The sequence below is a fragment of the Pholis gunnellus genome (genome assembly GCF_910591455.1).
Source record: "Pholis gunnellus genome assembly, chromosome: 2".
NCBI classification, from domain to species: Eukaryota; Metazoa; Chordata; class Actinopteri; order Perciformes; family Pholidae; genus Pholis; species Pholis gunnellus.
The window spans coordinates 21,247,466-21,264,564 of record NC_136536.1 but is presented as its reverse complement, the minus strand read 5'-3'; the positions used below and the strand labels follow the sequence as shown (position 1 = coordinate 21,264,564).

Below are 17,099 nucleotides of genomic sequence, written 5' to 3'. Positions count from 1 at the left end.
AGAAAGACTTGGACAGATGCGCTAGAGGGGAGAGAAAGAGGGAAAGGGTAGAGGGGGGGGGGGGGGGGGGGCACGAGGCTCATGTCACAAGGGAGAGGATGCTGGGAGAAAAGGGTGAGTATCGGGGAGGTAAAAGGGGAAGATGGGTGGATGCCGTGAAGACATGGTAAGTGGTTATGGAGGAAGGGTTAGAGATGGACGCAGGATGTTAAAGATGCAGAGGGAGGAATAGATGGTGGGCCCCTCAGCAGTCAACACTAATGAAGAAGAATGAGCGGTTTCAGCTGCTTGCTGGACCTGCTACTGACCACACACACACACACAGAGAGTTTCACACACACTTTCACTGACATACTCCTCGATTTTTGACACAAAATTCATGAAGCGCAGAAGTAGTCAAACTCCACGTTCACCTCATTGGTATGCATGAATAAATATTACAAAGTGTCTTGTAGCTTTCTTTAAACTAGGCCTAATTAAGGAACAGTTTCCCCCAATTTTTATATTTGTTCGGAGAGAACCCATCTCAGATTAAACACTCATGCGTGGGGGTTTCACACCAAGCTCCTAAATTAGAGTAGGTTGCTTTAATTGGGGCTAAAGTCTTGCAGCGTTTTTATATCTTCTTTCAAAGTGCAGAACTTTTCTACAAAGTTGATTCACCGCAGAGCAGATAGCACTTTTTTTATCCTTTGACATTCTATTTGTGGCTGTGCTTTAACCCAGCGTGACTTCCTGCCCACTGGAGAAAACAGGAATGAAAATCTTGAATCTTAACAAATTGTTCAGTAGTAGTTTACCACCGTTTTTGCAAAGGCGTTGAATCGATTCATAAAAAGGTAACGTTCATTTGGAGCACACTTTAGTCATTCTCTTCTGCTCTCAGCTGAAGGTCTGTTTGTGCCTCATTAGCTGTGACTGCCTTCAGACAAGAAAAGAAAAAGCTTTAAGGAATAATCTTTGCTTTATTTCTTTTCCAGCCAAGCTCACAGTGTTGAACAAAAGTTGACTTAAGACTTGCCAGAACACAGCAGTGCAAATGCTCAGAGTAGTGATGAATGTCTATTGACCAAAAGTTTTATTTCCCATGTGTTATGGATACTTAGAAGTGGAGTAGTACCAAGGACGTTGTTCATCTTTCATTTTTTTTTTCAACAAGTTGTGTTTGTCAACAAGATAATTAGCTGTAATGGATTATAAAGTGCTGCGGGATCGAGTCCGAAAACCTGGAAAATTAGCATTTTTGCACTTCTGGTTCCATCGTCTCGGTCTGAGGTTAACACGAGCTAAAGAGACTTGAAAGTTTTGTTCTACAATATGAAATACGTCAGTAAATTACCCCCTCGTGAATTTTGAAGTGTTTACGTGTCTTGAAAAAGGTGGTTGCTAACAAGTGGCTCAATGAGTCTAGAAAACGTCATCAGGACGACGTGTCCGCCTTCACAATTAAAAAAAATCATCAAAGTGGTGTCCGTATGCGAAGAATATCTTGCTGAAAAGAAACGTGAAAGTATCAAAAGCATTTGTTTGCCACAGAGCTTATTTTCTGCAATAATCCAAAACCCAATGAGAAAATTCCATTGGATTCTCGTCAAGGGAATCAGGGCAACGCTAACTTCCGGGGTTTGGCCTCCAAAAATACGTCATCCCTGCACCACTCTATTGTTGTACTGTCAATCTAAGGCGCGTAGTGCATGGAACATCGCGTACGTGGCCGTTTTTAAGTGCACAAGTCACCGGCTCATGTACCATTCCTGCGGCACATACGCATCATGGACATATCATACAGACAGAAGGTCAAGGAACGGTTCATGGTTGCACCGATCCACAGATAATATTGCTGCTTATGTGGAGCTTTGATGTTCTGACTGGCGTCAAGATGGAAAACAATGAATGCAGCAGAGCTGGCACTGTTTTAAAAAATTAAAAAATCAGGACTGAACGAATTAGCAGTCACATGTAATGTTTTTCAATGTATTTGAATGTTATCCACATAGCCTAATGCTAAATGACCCTGTAGAATCAACGGTGTTTCATTCCCGGGCCTCTGCTGCCTGACTGGGTGATAAGCCAACAGGTAGTCTGGTGGTAACTTGGAACAGTGAGTGAACCGTCTGTTTCTGCTACGACTGTTTTGAATGGCCTCCTTAAAGTCATTGGATTGGATCGTTTCAATCCAGATTTAGCAACAAAACCAAGGAGATTGTCTCCAGTCTCTGTTGAGAGAAGCTTTCAGAGACTGTCTAGCTAACAGTTGACATCCGAGTTTTCGTTGTGGTAATAAACTGAAATTGTAATTCGGTGATTACAGATCGAATGTAAAAAAAAAAAAAAATGTTGAAAAGTGACAATACTCGTGTGCAGGTGTTTTAGATGTACGTCATACAGCGGCAGTCTGTTGCCCTTTAAATGGACCCTCAATCCGTCATAAATGATTATCTGTATTCTTATTAAATTCAGCTCTTTGACTCAACAAGTATACTTGAGCCATTCCGGACGTGGTTCAGGTGACTTTTAAACAATATACAGGATTCAGATCAATGATTCATCGTGGCTGATTTTTCATCTTGGAGCCGTGCTGGCTTTGGTTTGGAGCCTTTAAGGCTGGAAGGTGACGCTCAGATGCTGCAGTCGTGTGCGTGTGGGCGTTCAGGGTCGGTAATATTTTGCTTTCCAATCGAGTCAGAGTCGTGATTATTCATTTCAAGAGTGGATGATTCTTACAAGCAAAATTTGAAGAAACGTTGACGCAAAACATAATGCCGCTATACGGAGAGGGTATAGTGCAGGAGAAAGCAAAACAAAACAAAGAACATAAAGAGGGGAAAGTATTTAATTTGGTTGTTTTCATTTGATTGGGATGTTTTATGTCTTGTGTTCGACAAGTCCAATGGATCCCACCGACGATACGATCTGCAGGTGTTAGGATGTCGGTCAAACTCTGCATTATGTGTGTGAAAACAAACAGCAGACTACAAGAACTCACATGAACCTGTGAGTCCAGTTTTCAAACATGAAGGCAAAAAGCAAATCGAAACAAACGAAGACATTTTATTTTGTAAGCAACAACAGGACACATCGTTTCCCTGTATGTTGAACATAGACTGTATATAAGAAGTGGACGTAGTCATCGTGACATCAGCCGTTGGTTTGTAGACTGCCGCTTTGAAGCCTCGAGTTCGGCTACTTCCGTCGCCATCTTGGATTACTCTACATGGACCATCATTTACTAAATGAACATCATGCTGTATTGAAGGAGACTTGAAACTAGAGATTGAGACCATAAACTCATGTTTACAATGTTTACTGAGGTAATAAATCAAGTGAGAAGTAGAGTCATTTTCTCACAGACTTCTATACAATCAAACATTTTAGCAACCAGAGGAGTCGCCTCCTGCTGGTCAGTAGAGAGAATGCAAGTTTAAGGCACTTCCGCATCAGCTTCACTCGTCAGAACCGGAGGTTGCTGCCTGGTGTGGAAGCGCCCATAATGAAGGAGGTTAATCCTGTGGGGAAGCTGAGAGAATGTGTCAAACACCGTCTTACTGCTCCTGTGTACGGTTACTGTACCTGAACATATATTATGGCTGCACAATATTGGGAAAAAAAACCTGACATTGCAATTTATTTTCTGCGATATCAGATATCTGTATGAAAAAATAGCCCAAAACATGCATAGATACCACACACTCAAGTACACTTAGAATCAGCTCCAGCGGTTTGTTGAGAAAAGTTTTTGGCAGTTGGTTTATCAGATTTTTTCGTCAGTTTGTTTTCGCTGTAGTCTCTTTTTTTTTTTGTATCTATCTTTAATGAATCTTCCTTCATCTGTCAATTTTGTTTTTCTGCCTCTGCTTCCTTTAAACCAACACCTTTCATCTAGCTCCTTCGTCTCTCTGCGGCTCTTTTTTCCCTCTTTCCTATGTGTCGACTCCCCTCTCTTTGTCTCTCTTGTCTTCTCCGATCTGTTTCTCCTCTCTAGACCCCTCTCTTCTCTTTCCTTCATTTCTCTCTCTCTCTCTCTCTCTCTCTCTCTCTCTCTCTCTCTCTCTCCCTGCTCTGCAGTTGACTTATTGATTTCATTTTCATACTGTTGGCAGTTGTTCCCTCTGTCATCAACCATCATCGTTGCCTCCTTTCACGCCAGCATTGATCATTGTACAGCCGATCACAACCAATCACCAGCGAGCGTCATTATCTGCTCTCGCTCTTTTGTTGCTCGTCTGTCTCGTATTGTGTGCTCTGTGGGTTATATTTTCTAATCTAGCCATTCAGCACTCCGGTGAAATAACACCCTGCTACATTTAAGTATTTAGGTAGGGAATTAGGCTTTCTTTTTCTTTTTCTCTTTAAGTTTGGGGGGGGAATTGACAAACTCAGATACAAAGCTGAGGGGTTTAAAAGAAAACCACATCACAAACCTTTCATAAGAAATGATCACAACCTCGCTCTTCTTCTAGCAAAGAAATGAAACTTTTACCGTCTTTGACAATGAATACACATGGAACTTTCTCTTACTTTTTCTTTTCCACCCCTATCCTTCCTTTCTCTCGCTCCCTCCCCCCGTTTTTTACTCTCCCTGTCTTTTGTTGCGCCACAGTGTTCGATCGAAGGCCACATCGAGCCAAATCCAGAGCCTCTGCTTCCTCTTTTATCTGCCTCGTGGCCCCCGGTGGCCCTCAGATGCCTCAGAGCTTTCAAACGAGGAGCGAGTCAGGGGGGGGGTAGAGTCGAGGGTACTCGCAATTGCCTCCTGAGAGAGGCGTTTTCACCAGCTTTTGTACACCTCGCTGACCTTTCTGAGTGCCACCACGCCCGTCGGCTCGCGACACGAGACCCCCTGCCCCCTCTCCTCCTTTCTGCGTTCTCTGGCGGGGGGTCCCGATAATAGTTCAACACAGCCCTGTATTGTGTGCCGTTGAAAGCCGCCCTCGGCTGCATAAGCACTCAGTTGTTTAGTTTTTTTCCCTAGGCGCATTTCACACCAATATTCTGGTAAGCATTTCATCGCCCCCTCTCTGGCGCGCTTAGCAAGAGGTTTTGTGGAACCAAGACCACCAGCTGGGATAAGAGAGGACAGCAGCGGGGCTTTTGGGTGGCTTTTTTTTTTTTTCAGTGCCTCAAAGCAGCCCGCAACATTATCGGAACAGTCCACTTTATACCAGCCTCTCTTTTGTGTCCCGTTGACACTCAATTCGTCCGTCTACCCCACCTCCTCTTTTTCGTTATGAATCGAGGCCTGCCTCTCCTTTGTGATTGCTCTCCAATTCACACCATGTACTCCCAAAGAGATCGATTTATTTTTTTCTTGTAAATAAATAAATGCCATTGTGTCATTGTTTTCTCTCAGAGCTGTGTTGACAAGTTCTTTCTTGTTGATAGTGTTACTGCAGTTATTTACAATTCCTTGTCAAGCCAATGTACCAAAGGCAGCTGCATATTTGCATTGCACGAAAACGATGATTCATTTATGCGTCATTGGGTGGTTTTGCCCAGTAAAATCGAAATATCTTCATCTGTGCTTCCAGTTGATGTAATTCAAAGTTTTGCCCTGCAGTTAGCCTCAGGTTAGTATAGCTATGCCCCCCGGCTATATAGTGTATTCAGTGTCCAGTAACTAGGGATATATTTCTTTTCCAGTGCTTTGAACACAAAAGTATACTTATGCCTATCACAACTCTTCCCAGTAACATAACAGAGACAAAGACCCCACAGCCATGCTAGTGCCTCTGTTAGGCAGTACATAGGCACAGCGGTGCTTTGAGCTAACTGCTAATATCAGCATACTAACATGCTCACAGTGACAACATAAAGCTTTAGCAGGTATAACCTTTAACATTTCCAGGTACTGTATGTTGATTACCATGATCACCCTTTAATTCAGTGTGTTAACCATAGACTATATTTAAGAAGTGGACGAAGTAATGTCATTTTGGTCGTCGCCATCTTGTTTTTTGCACGGATGTGACCATATTTGGATTGTGGAGGAGTGACGTAAAGACGCCGGACACGGCTCTGGTAGCAATAGCAACCTGTCAATCGCAGTGAGCCTGCCCTAAAGCATACTCCACTTTATGGTCTATTTGACTCTAATCATTTATTGAATAAACATCATGCTGTATTAAACAAGACTTGAAACTAGTGATTGAGACCATAAACTCATGTTTACAATGTTCACTGAGGTAATAAATCAAGTGAGAAGTAGTCATTTTCTCATAGACTTCTATACAATCGGACTATTTTCCGCAACTAGTGGAGTCGCCACCTGCTGGGCAGTAGAGAGAATACAAGTTTAGGCAATTGGTTGAATGTTAACGTGCTACTAACGCTTCACTTAAAATATGCTCTGTGTGGGAAGCACACATTTTTTATCAAGTATAAGATAAGATAAGATAAGAACAGCTAATTTCCGCCACTCTGGGTCAATAAAAATGATCACCATGAAGTAAAATGGTCACACGGCAGCAGTCTGACGGCAGCGAAGCAGCTTGGCAGCTTCCATGATTAGTGGATAGATGAAGCATTGCAACTGGTTTCAACACGTTGTGCGTCGGAGCGTTCGCAAAGTCATCGAGGTGGCCAATGCAATTTTTGAGGCCTACAACGGTATGAATCACAATCGACTTTTCCATTTTGTTTCACTTTAGTTTGCGGTCAGGTATGTGAGTGCTGCAACAATGATGTGTTTTTAGGAGGCCAAGCTGGAAGTTGGCATCATACTGGTTCCCTAAACAAAAAGCCGATGGGATTTTTCCATTGAGGGGTCTGAAAGAAAGGCCGATACCATCGCCCTTCTCACCATTCCTGCTTGTCTGCATAAGGATTTGCTGCTTTTCTTGCATTTCCTATCTTTTTTTTAATTGAATAGCTTTGGATTTTGGACTTTTCATGAAAAAGTAATGAACGTATCAATTGATAATGAAGTTCTGCTTTAGTTGTGGAGGCAGCTGAGTATCTATGTAGCTTTAAATGAACTTTGTTAGTGGAGACAATCTTTGCAGTATATGTTCTCCTCCGCATTCCCCCTCCACCTCCACGCCTCCATCCCTCAGCAGCGGAGTGGTCAGGCCCATCAACCACAGAGCCTCAGCCCATCACCTGGGAGCCCCAATTGCCTGCCAGTCATCAGATGAAATGGATTTCCAATTGAGTCAAGGCTCCCAAGCTGGGTCAGGCAGAATGGAGAACAGGCAGACTTTTGCTGCTCGTCTACCTCTCCTGACTTTCTGTTTGTTGTTAGTTTTTTTTCCTTCTATCTCCTACTGTGTTTGGCCCCTGTCCCTCTTCTTCTCTCCCCCACTCCCCTCACTCCCCCTCTCTGATCTGCTGGCCGGTGCCACGTTTAATGAAAATAGGCTCGTTGTAAAAGCCCAGATACCCAACGTGCTATCTGGGAGGCAGCGTGGTGTAACCCCAGCAAGACTTTTTAGTGCGTGACTGCTTGAACTCTGGATGGATCTTCAATTAGAGCAACAGGTGGGAAATCCATTAGTTTGTTAGTGGGCTGAGTTGAGAGTTGTTAGAGGTTTTTTTTCTTCTTTATATACAGTAAAAGTGTACACAGCATTTTCAGAACCTGTCGCAGTACTAATTACTTTTGCTGGCGTCTGTTGCACAGACCAAGTTGCATTCTCTTTCATGAGTATCATTACTAGCAGAGGTTATGCAAGACTTAATACTGTAGAACACCATCATCGTTAAGTTAATTAATCAAGCAAACATTCTGAACGGGTTTCCTGCTTCTCAAATGTGAGGATTTGCTACTCTTTGCTACGTTTTATATCATCATAAATTTAATATCTTTGGGTTTTGGACAGATTGATTAATTGAAAGAATAATTGCAGATTACTTGATAATATAAATTGTCATTAGTTGCTCTCCTAGTTCCTGTATTTTTGATAGGAGCGGAAAAAGCTGATTATCTTGGCAGTCTGAGATGATCTTTGTCAGTGGAGCCAGTCACATCCCCCTCCATCTCCAGCATTGTACCCTCTTCTTCATCAAATGCTGTTGAATCTCTGCAACACGGACATTTTTCTAACTTTCTTCAGTGAACGTGTGCATTACCCATTGATATATATACGTATATATATATATATATGTATATATATATATGTATATATATATATATGTATATATATATGTATATATATATACATATATATACATATATATATATATGTATATATATGGGTTTTTTATTTGTTTTATGGGGTTTTATGAATATAATTTTTTTTTGGCTTACGTGCATTTCCTCCTTTCAAACATTTAGTGTGGATCCTACGCGCCATTTTATAAATTACACCCCCTTTCAACCATATTAAGATTTACATAAGCAGGTAAAGTTCGCCCAGTTGTCATGGAGAATTGTAGAAAATTTCCATTTACCCGAGCACAACTTCCTGTCCATGTCGGCTCATGATATGAAACAAAGGTCTCGATGCTGGAATCGAACCCGAGACATTGCGGCCCACAAATTGTGATTCTCAAATGTCAAAACCTCCGGTACTAGAGTGTTCAGTGAGGCTAATTAAATCAAGGAAGAAGAGAAGCACGTTCTCAGGTTTGCGTTTGTCATCATTCTATAAGTAAACACCTACTACTTGTACCCAGTGAAGTGTGGAATAGAGCAGAAAAGAAATGGATGTAGCAGTGGATGAGAGGAGAAACGATGATATGTTGGGGCAGAAGAATGGGAAGAGATGGGAAGGTAAAGAGGAAATCAGAGGGATGAGATGAGAGGACTGAGGAGGGGAGCCGTATTGATCACCCTGCTCTGTGAGTCTCTCTGTGGTTTGAATGGTTTGAATTTCACAGCTGGAGAGAACTCCGCCATGCTTAGAACAGATACCAAGCCCTCTCTACACACACACACATGCACATACAGGTACATACATGCAGGCTGCCCCTCTGCCGGCTGGCTACCGGTCAATGCACCTCGTCTAGCTCAGTGCATCGTTCCACATGGGTCTCTGAAGGACTTCAGTGGGACCAGTTGTAATTCTCAAACAGCCCTCCTCCCTGCGGCTGTCCAGCCTCTAAAGCCAAGCAGGGCTGAGCCTCATCGATTTGTGACTGGCACACCAAAGCAGAGATTTTAGTGTTCGCTTTATTGTATAGTAACAAACCATGGATTAATAATCTTAATCGAAGAAAGCATACAAATTGAAATATCTGCCAGTGTTAAAGGCATGCATTAAAAGTTTTCACTTTATAAATCCAATTTTCTTTTATAAAAAAGCACCTTAATTCACCTTCAGTTTTCCAAACGCAGTAGATCAGATGGTGGGATGTCAAGAGTTACAAGTGCTTTAACATGGTTAAAAAACAAACTTAATTAAATGACTTTAATATAATAAATTCAGACGAATGTTAAAATGGAGAGAAAATACCCCCAAGTAATATTTTTAAAAAACACAGAAGGCAATGACAATAAAAAGCCAAGACATGTTGAAAATATAATGATCTGCTCGCATTACAGGTTTAATTTGTAAGACCACATGCGCCAAAGAAATAGGGGACAGAGCATTTCACCTCCACTACTGGGTCCATGCCATCTAAATGTACAGTCATCAGTTTAAAAAAGCATCCCGGCAACTGGGAGGTCGGGGCGAGTGTGCCAGGCATTTTCACGTTTCTGCCACTTTGGATTTAATGCAATAAAAAAATCAAATCAAAACTATTAACAAGCCCTCGTGGCAGCTCTACTTCTCTGTCCTCTCGTGGAAAGATCACTGCTTTTTTTTGGACATCTCAGTAGATATCTCTGCAACACAATACACTGACGTCATTGACACAATTTAACACACTATCAACAGAATGTCAAGTTGTTAATGTAAATTACATTTTTTAATGTTTTAAACCAAAATGCTGGCCAGATCTTACACACACATCTTTCAATTAAAAAAATAATATGTTTAAGATATATTTTGAGGAGTGATTTAAAAGATGTTACGAGTAAAGCGGCATTTGAAACAATGTAACGCTAATGCCGTTAAACCATGAAGTATTATTTAAAAGTAATCAGTAGAAACTTGGCCAGTAATGGGAGGCTACAACAGGACTGATGTGATCTTATCTTCTGGTATTTGTTCAAAGCTGAGCTGTTTTGTTTTGCACCAGCTTAAGGCGTGTGTGTTTTTTATTTAGCCTGCGTACGAAGAATTACAATAATCGAACCGAGATGAAATACAAGCATGAATGACCTTTTCGAGATCCGGTTGACTGAGAAAAGACCTGATTTTTGAGATGCCTCTCAGCTGATAAAAACACGATTGAACGATCCATGCAACCTGCTTTTCAAATGAAAGGTCACTGTCAAATATAACACCCAGGCTTTCTGGCTGCAGGTTTAACCTTCGTAGACATCGGAGCCAAGTGGTTTTTCTAAAATAGGGATCGACTTTGGGGGTCCAAGGAGAGTTGTTTCAGATTTGTTTTCATTTGGCCGAAGAAGGTTTTGGGACATGTAGCACTAACAGTCTACATCCATGCTCGTGGCTCTTTGGGGCTGTATGGAGGCACAGTGGTGCTTTAAACTAAATTCTAATCTCAGCATGCTAACATGCTCTTAATCACAACATGCTGAAATACTGATGTTTACCCTCTTCACCATCTGAGTTCAGTCTGTTGCTAACATTTTGCAAATTATCAGTGAACAAAAAGTACAACTGAGGCTGATGGAAAGGTCATTAGTTTGGCAGGTATTTGGTCATTATTTAAAGTAATGGACAATATAAAAAATGGGACCTGATGATGGTGCCAGATAAAAAGTCAGAGAATCACCAAAGTTATTACAACTTTCTGTTCTGGGGGGGGACATGAATCTGCACCAAATGTCATCGCCAACCTTGCAATAGAGTTGTTGAGACAATTAATTCAAAACGGAAAATGTCAAGCTCATAATGGCGCTAGAGGAAAAGTCAGGGGATCATCAAAGTCATGACAATTTGTCATCCGGGGACCATTAATGTCTGCACAAACTTTCATGGCAATTCATCCAATATTTGTAGAGATATTCCAGGCCATCCCGAAGCGTTGGACCGCCTGACATCGGTACCCTTGGCCCGGCTGCTATCGCAGCATTAGGAACAGTAGTGTGACTTGTCTGACATCGCAGCTCAGAAAAGAAATGACAGGGATCTTGATTCAGCCACACTTCTGCTCCGTTAGATAAAGACTGCTGGTGACTAAATTGTAACATTACAGTCTTAAGATCTAATGCATTTTCTTGATGATTATTGTTCCTCTTTATGAGAATCTGTCTGTTATGTTCAAGCCAATATGTTTACTTCTTCGTGTATCTTTAACTATGCTAATGGTGATTGGTTGGTCCAACGCTTTGCCCCAAACTGAAACATCTCTACAAACTATTGGATGGATTGCCATGACAAATTTGTACCGACAAGGATGAGCTGTTGGTGATCCCCCGATAACATGAGGTTATAAATATTTGCTTTTTGGTGAAATGTCTGTTGGATGGATGGCCAAGAATTCCCGTACAGAGATCCGTGATGCCCAGAGGATGAATCTTAATAACCTTACTGGTGGCTTTTCATGTCGTGCCACTAGCAAGTCAAAGTTTACACAATCATCTTCCACTAGATTGGCACTACATTTTCTACAGAATTTCCTGGCTATAAGACAGTGTATCCTAATGACTGAGGTGATCGTCCTACGTTTCCTCTAACGACACCACATCGTTGACATTTGTGGTTCAAGGAAAATAGCTGCAAAACCAGTCACATTCCCATCAGCTGTAATTTCTGTTTCATGCTAATTAGCAGTAGTCGCTAACATGGCTGTAGACTCTTAGTCTTGCTAGCTACCTTGAACAACACATATCTCTAAATAGATTTGGGGTGTGCTCACTCTATGACTGATGCTATTTTGTTTTCTGGCAGACTAAAGGTTAATCCCTTTCTGGCACAACCCGTCTGTGCTATTGTTAAGCCTGCCTTTCAGCGACAGAGAATTTTCTTCACCAACGTGATCGTCACACATGGCTTGACCTCAATAAATCCAGCGGAATTATAATCACTTTGTTGACATGTTTCCAGCAGTTATTTGCATGATCTTTCCTTAAAGGAATATGCGGTAATGAGAGAGGCGCCGCATTTGTGTCTGGAGCTGAATGCATCACATCTGCATCCAAAAAACGGACCAAGTAGTCTGGGATGAGTCTTTCCTTGGTATTAAGCTTATATAAACACAGCTAGGAGCCATTGTTTTAGATATTGGGTGTCTTGGAAAACATAAGTAATAACTAATAAGGCTTCAAAGAGTTTGTTGACCTTCTCATTGAAGGCCAAACACCGACTTTTAAACACCCATGAGCGTCCACTTCTTAATCTATAACTCGATATGTTCTGTTGAGACCATCACACTAACGAGGTATATCACCGAGCTTTTATCGATCATTTCGATAGGTTGAACTCCAAGGTTATCGGAATAGGTCTGCTTGGTGTCAAAGCTCTACTCCAATTGGCTGCTAATCGCCTTGTCTTGATATGCCGTCTCTCTCTCAGGAACGTCTTGCCAGGATTTCAAGGTGTTAATTGATCATGGCCATTTCATGGGTGAAGCCCCCCTCACAGTATTTAAGATGAGGTCGTACACTGTAGCTTGGAATCACGGTGTCAGACCTGTTGTGTTCTCTCAGGGTGATGAAGTGCTAGGGTTTCAAGGACCTCATTGATCTTCGGTTGAAAGATGGGAGGTTCCACTGCTTGGATCAATTGCACAGAGCTGTTTTCAAGTAAGTAGGCTATAGCTCTCTTGGAGGTCGGTGTACATCCCCCGTACATGAACTGAATGCTAGGCTGTTCAGAGAGCACCAACGAGTATTTGTCTGAATTTATTTGAAATGGGTTTTGGGTGGATCTCCTGCATAATAAAGCCCGGGCCACACTGCCATCTCGCTGAACTGTTGCTCGATAACGTAAGATCTCCGCACAGTGTTGCTGCTCGCTACTGCCGGCCCTTTCTTTCTCCTGAAAGCTTGCCTTTAATAATGGCCAATTCATTTCATTATGAATTGCATATATATTTATTTTACACAGAAAAAGGTTGAGAAGTGTGTGTGCTCATTTGTTAATCATCATAATAATAATGATCCACGATTAAACTGTATTTATTGTATGTCACAGTATTTTCCTGCACTGTCCTGCAAATATTTCAGAATAAAAGCCTTGTGTTAACAAATGAAGGGATTCAGTCCACAAAAAAACACTAGAGCTTTTATTTTGAAACAGAAATACGACATGTTGGTTATTCTTTTTTTGTTCATGCTTAAAACAAAGTATACAGATAGAGACAATTAAATTGTAGTCATGTAATGTCAATGGCTGCGTAGCCACCACCAGTCACACGGGGACGCACATCACTGTTTTACTTAGAGGCTCCGAACACACAATGAGGGACACTTTTGCTTCTGTGAGTGATTACTTTGGGATAACAGTCTAAACAACTGTGACATACAACATTAACTGGCGCTCGTACAGACTTTGAATTACAATTTTCATTCAGAGAGATTTTTCTTAGAAAGCAATTCCATTTCTTTTTTTTTTTTGGCGGAAAAGCCCCAACTCTAACAAATATAGATCCATCTTCTTTTCAATACATTTTGACTTTTAACCGAGACAATTACAGAAAGGAGGACCGAGCGCCGGGTTGCTCGCTATGTGTGTAGGGAGCGTGACAGACAGAGGGAAGTAGAAGAAGGTGGACTTAACACAACATATTCTGTAAGTTATTAATAATAGTCATTTGAATGTCCTTGCCCAAACTTCTAGTGCATTGGTCAAAAAACTTTAAATGATTTAATACGTCAAGGGGAACAGTCTTTGTAAAAAAAAATGTAAAAACCAAATGCCGAACCCAGACTGCACCAACAAAGACGGTTACAAGTTGAGGGTAACCAAGAGGGAGAATTCTCATCTTGTCCACCTCCTGTAGTTGCAATTTGCTGCAGCATGAAAAAGCCTGAGTAACATCAGTCAACATGGTTCACTCCTCTCCATTACTGAGGTAATCTCTACTATTAGCAGCGCTGACCTTTCAGCTGTGTTCGGTTAAAGCTGGGAAAGTGTCCTCAAAACATGCCTGTCCTTGCTCCTAAGAGCATCTCAAAGGTCGGAGGAGGTGGCAAGAGTGCAGATGGACTAATTCTCTATTCTTTCTTTCCTCTTTATTTTCTTTCCTTTCTTAGAACCTGCTGGTCAACCACGGATAAAGAGCGGGAGGAAAAGGGCAGAACAGTTATCCGACGTAGGCTTTTACTTTGGCACTAAGGGCGGCACTTGTCGCTTTCCTGTTTTTGAATTATGAGAGAGTGGATTTGCTGTCAGCATGCTTTTGTTTTAAAAAACATTCTCATTATGGTATTTATCATGCGGTATCATCCAGTAAAGGATGCTCTGTTGCTCTGCACCGCTACATTTTCAGAGGAAGCTTTTGAAAGAGAAATGAGTATGCTTATTAGATTTGTGGTGCGCTTTCAATTCAGTCATTCAGGAGAAAGTATTCCTAAGATGTGGGCTGTAAAGATCCACTCAGGGTCAGTCCTCCATATTCAGAAATTCAGTTAACGTCCTCTGCTTCCTTTTGTTGGGATGAAAAACTAGGAAATCATTTCAGGTGTGAGATGAATCCAGTGCAAAGGGACCGTCCTGGTTTTGGTCTCTGACTGGGAAAAAAAAAAGAACTGATTGAGTTTTATTGTTTTTGAGCTTCATGGTTGTTGTTTTTTTTTTCAACAACACAGGAATAAAAGCTCAGGTAATCCTGGCCATGGCTTAAATCCATCAGACCTGTAATGTATGATTTTATTAAACCATTCATATCCTGCGTCAATCTTGTTTGTGTCTTCGCCTTTTTTTCTTCTTCTGAACTACTCAACCAGCTTTTGTATTTATTTATTTCTTTCTTGAACATTCCATTTTAAAAGTGATGAATTGTGAAGAGAAATGCGTTATTTCCTCTCACTGATGGAGGCCGCACTGAGAAATTGCAGACGAGACTCTGGCTTCTTCTCCGTAATGCAGACGACTCCCCGTGCGATACACAACAGTGAGCTCCTGCACGAAGATGTGAAGAAGTGAGCTGGAGGAACACTAAAAAAAAAAAACAATGACCCTGAAGAAGCTGGTCTACAAACAGAGCAAGGTAACCAACTGAGTTTGTTTGGCTGCGCTGTAGAAGTGCTGCCTCCGTGTATTCTGACATATCGTATTCAGCCGCACTTGCTGTTACCGCCGCACCGTGTGTGAACATGTTTTACAGCTCGTCCGTGAGGGACAACAGTGAACAGATGCTGCTCTGTGTCAGCAACAGTACAAGAGGACAGGATGCACGTACTGTGGTGTTGAGAGGATATTCCCATCATCGCTGAATAGGCCCGTTCAAGTAGGCCCTGTTGGAGGAATCATTCATATGAATATTAAAAACAAATGTACAGTATATTATTATATTTTACTGGTGTCGTTTGTCCCTATCCAAAGAGGAGATCAAATCAGAGGATTTAACAACGGGCAGAAATCGTGAGGTTTGGTATAGGGCAGCACACAGCCATACAACAGATGGCTTGACGGTGAATTTTGAACCAGAGCCCTTGTAAAAGTAGTGAATTTGTGATTAAATTTACATTTAAATGAAAGATTCTTAGAAACGGCTGCGAGTCCTCAGCCCTGTAGCCTGAGGGAGCTACAATGGCAAGAGTTAGGAGGAAAGAGAAAAAGACTGCTGTCCTCAGGCCTGGAGCTACGTACATGAGAAACAAAGATGTTAGATTGAAAACAGAAAATTATTCTTTTAACACATTCTAAATCACCTTCTTTTCTTATTTTCACAGGAGAAAAGCCATATGGACTTCTTCGTGGCAGTTGTTTGACTACAGCAGCCATGTCCCCCCTTTTTGAGCAACACTGACGTGTACCCAGGTGTGCAATAATGTGCTTGATTGACTTAATGTAACAAGTGTGACTCAAGTAGCTCCACTTCTCTCTGCTCGGGCTAATTCTTCCTTGAGTTGAAGCTTGTTAGTTCTGTAGGCGAGGCTGCGGTGTAATTGGCTTGGAGCGCGCGAGTTAGGCTGGCCACGCTCCGCTGCCACGCGCCTCTCCGTCGAGCTGTTGCGCACACACACACACACACACGTTAGGGCACTAGCGGCCATTCTTAATAAAAAAGAAATGACACGCGGGTGGGGGGGGGGGGGGGGGATGTGGTCGCGCAGATGTTGCTAGGGTAACAGCGGTGAGCGCGGGCCGGGGAGCTTCGAGGCAGCAGGTTAGAGAAAAAAAGGAAGACGACGTTCAGCGCATTTGAATGCGTCCTATCTCTCTCCCCCTCTCGCTCTCTCTCTCTCTCTCTCTCTCTCTCTCTCTCTCTCTCTCTCTCTCTGTTGATCCCATGTCATACCCAATTACTACCGCAGCGCGTGGAAAGGAGGGAGGGAGGGGGGGTAGTACCGAGCATACAGAGAGAGAGAGAAAGAGGAGCATTCCGGTGTCTGCTTGAACCTTTCGTGCGGCGAGGTAAACACCCACGCCTGTCATTACTTGTTCAATGCAAGGAGGAAGGTTGTGGCAAAAAAAATAAAAAGCTCTCTCTCATCTGCAGCTTCAAGAGAACGCGCGTGTGAGGCAGGTGAAGATTTCAGTGCGTGACAACTTCTCTGTGAAAATGTAAAAGTGCGTTGACTAGAGCTCCAGCTCAGCGCGCACAGTTGCATCCTGCGCTATGCAGGCTAATGCTGCGGCACGTTTCTTTTGTGTGCGCGTTGTAGGCTACACTAGTAATATATGCATGCATTAAAAAAGGGGTGTTTTTTTTATTTTATTTGTCCGCTCACATATCTTTCTGCTTATGAAATTCCACCCAGAAATGGTTATAATTGTGTTTTATAGTCCATACCACTTAGTTTTGGCCTTCATTTCCCTCAGTTAAGTTGTCACTGTACTCAGCTAAAGTAATTCCACATCAGAGGGGAACACGGAGACGCCATTGCAACAAAGTCAAACGGGAAAGAAACGGCTCACACATGTTGAAAACAAGCCAACATCTGCTTTTGAACTGCACTTGCACTTGAAATGTTGGTA

At 42.1% G+C, this 17,099-nt stretch overlaps 1 protein-coding gene across 1 annotated transcript in view; it reads left to right on the top strand.

The window, feature by feature from the left end:
• Positions 1–14,847, top strand: part of LOC306709484 (MICOS complex subunit mic25a-like) — an 80,545-nt gene extending 65,698 nt beyond the window's left edge. Inside the window, exon 8 of the mRNA XM_079177658.1 lies at positions 14,210–14,847. Coding sequence (XP_079033784.1) covers positions 14,210–14,233 — 24 coding nt within the window. The 3' untranslated portion in view covers positions 14,234–14,847. The remainder of the gene's footprint in view (positions 1–14,209) is intronic.
• The last annotated feature ends 2,252 nt before the right edge of the window (positions 14,848–17,099 follow it).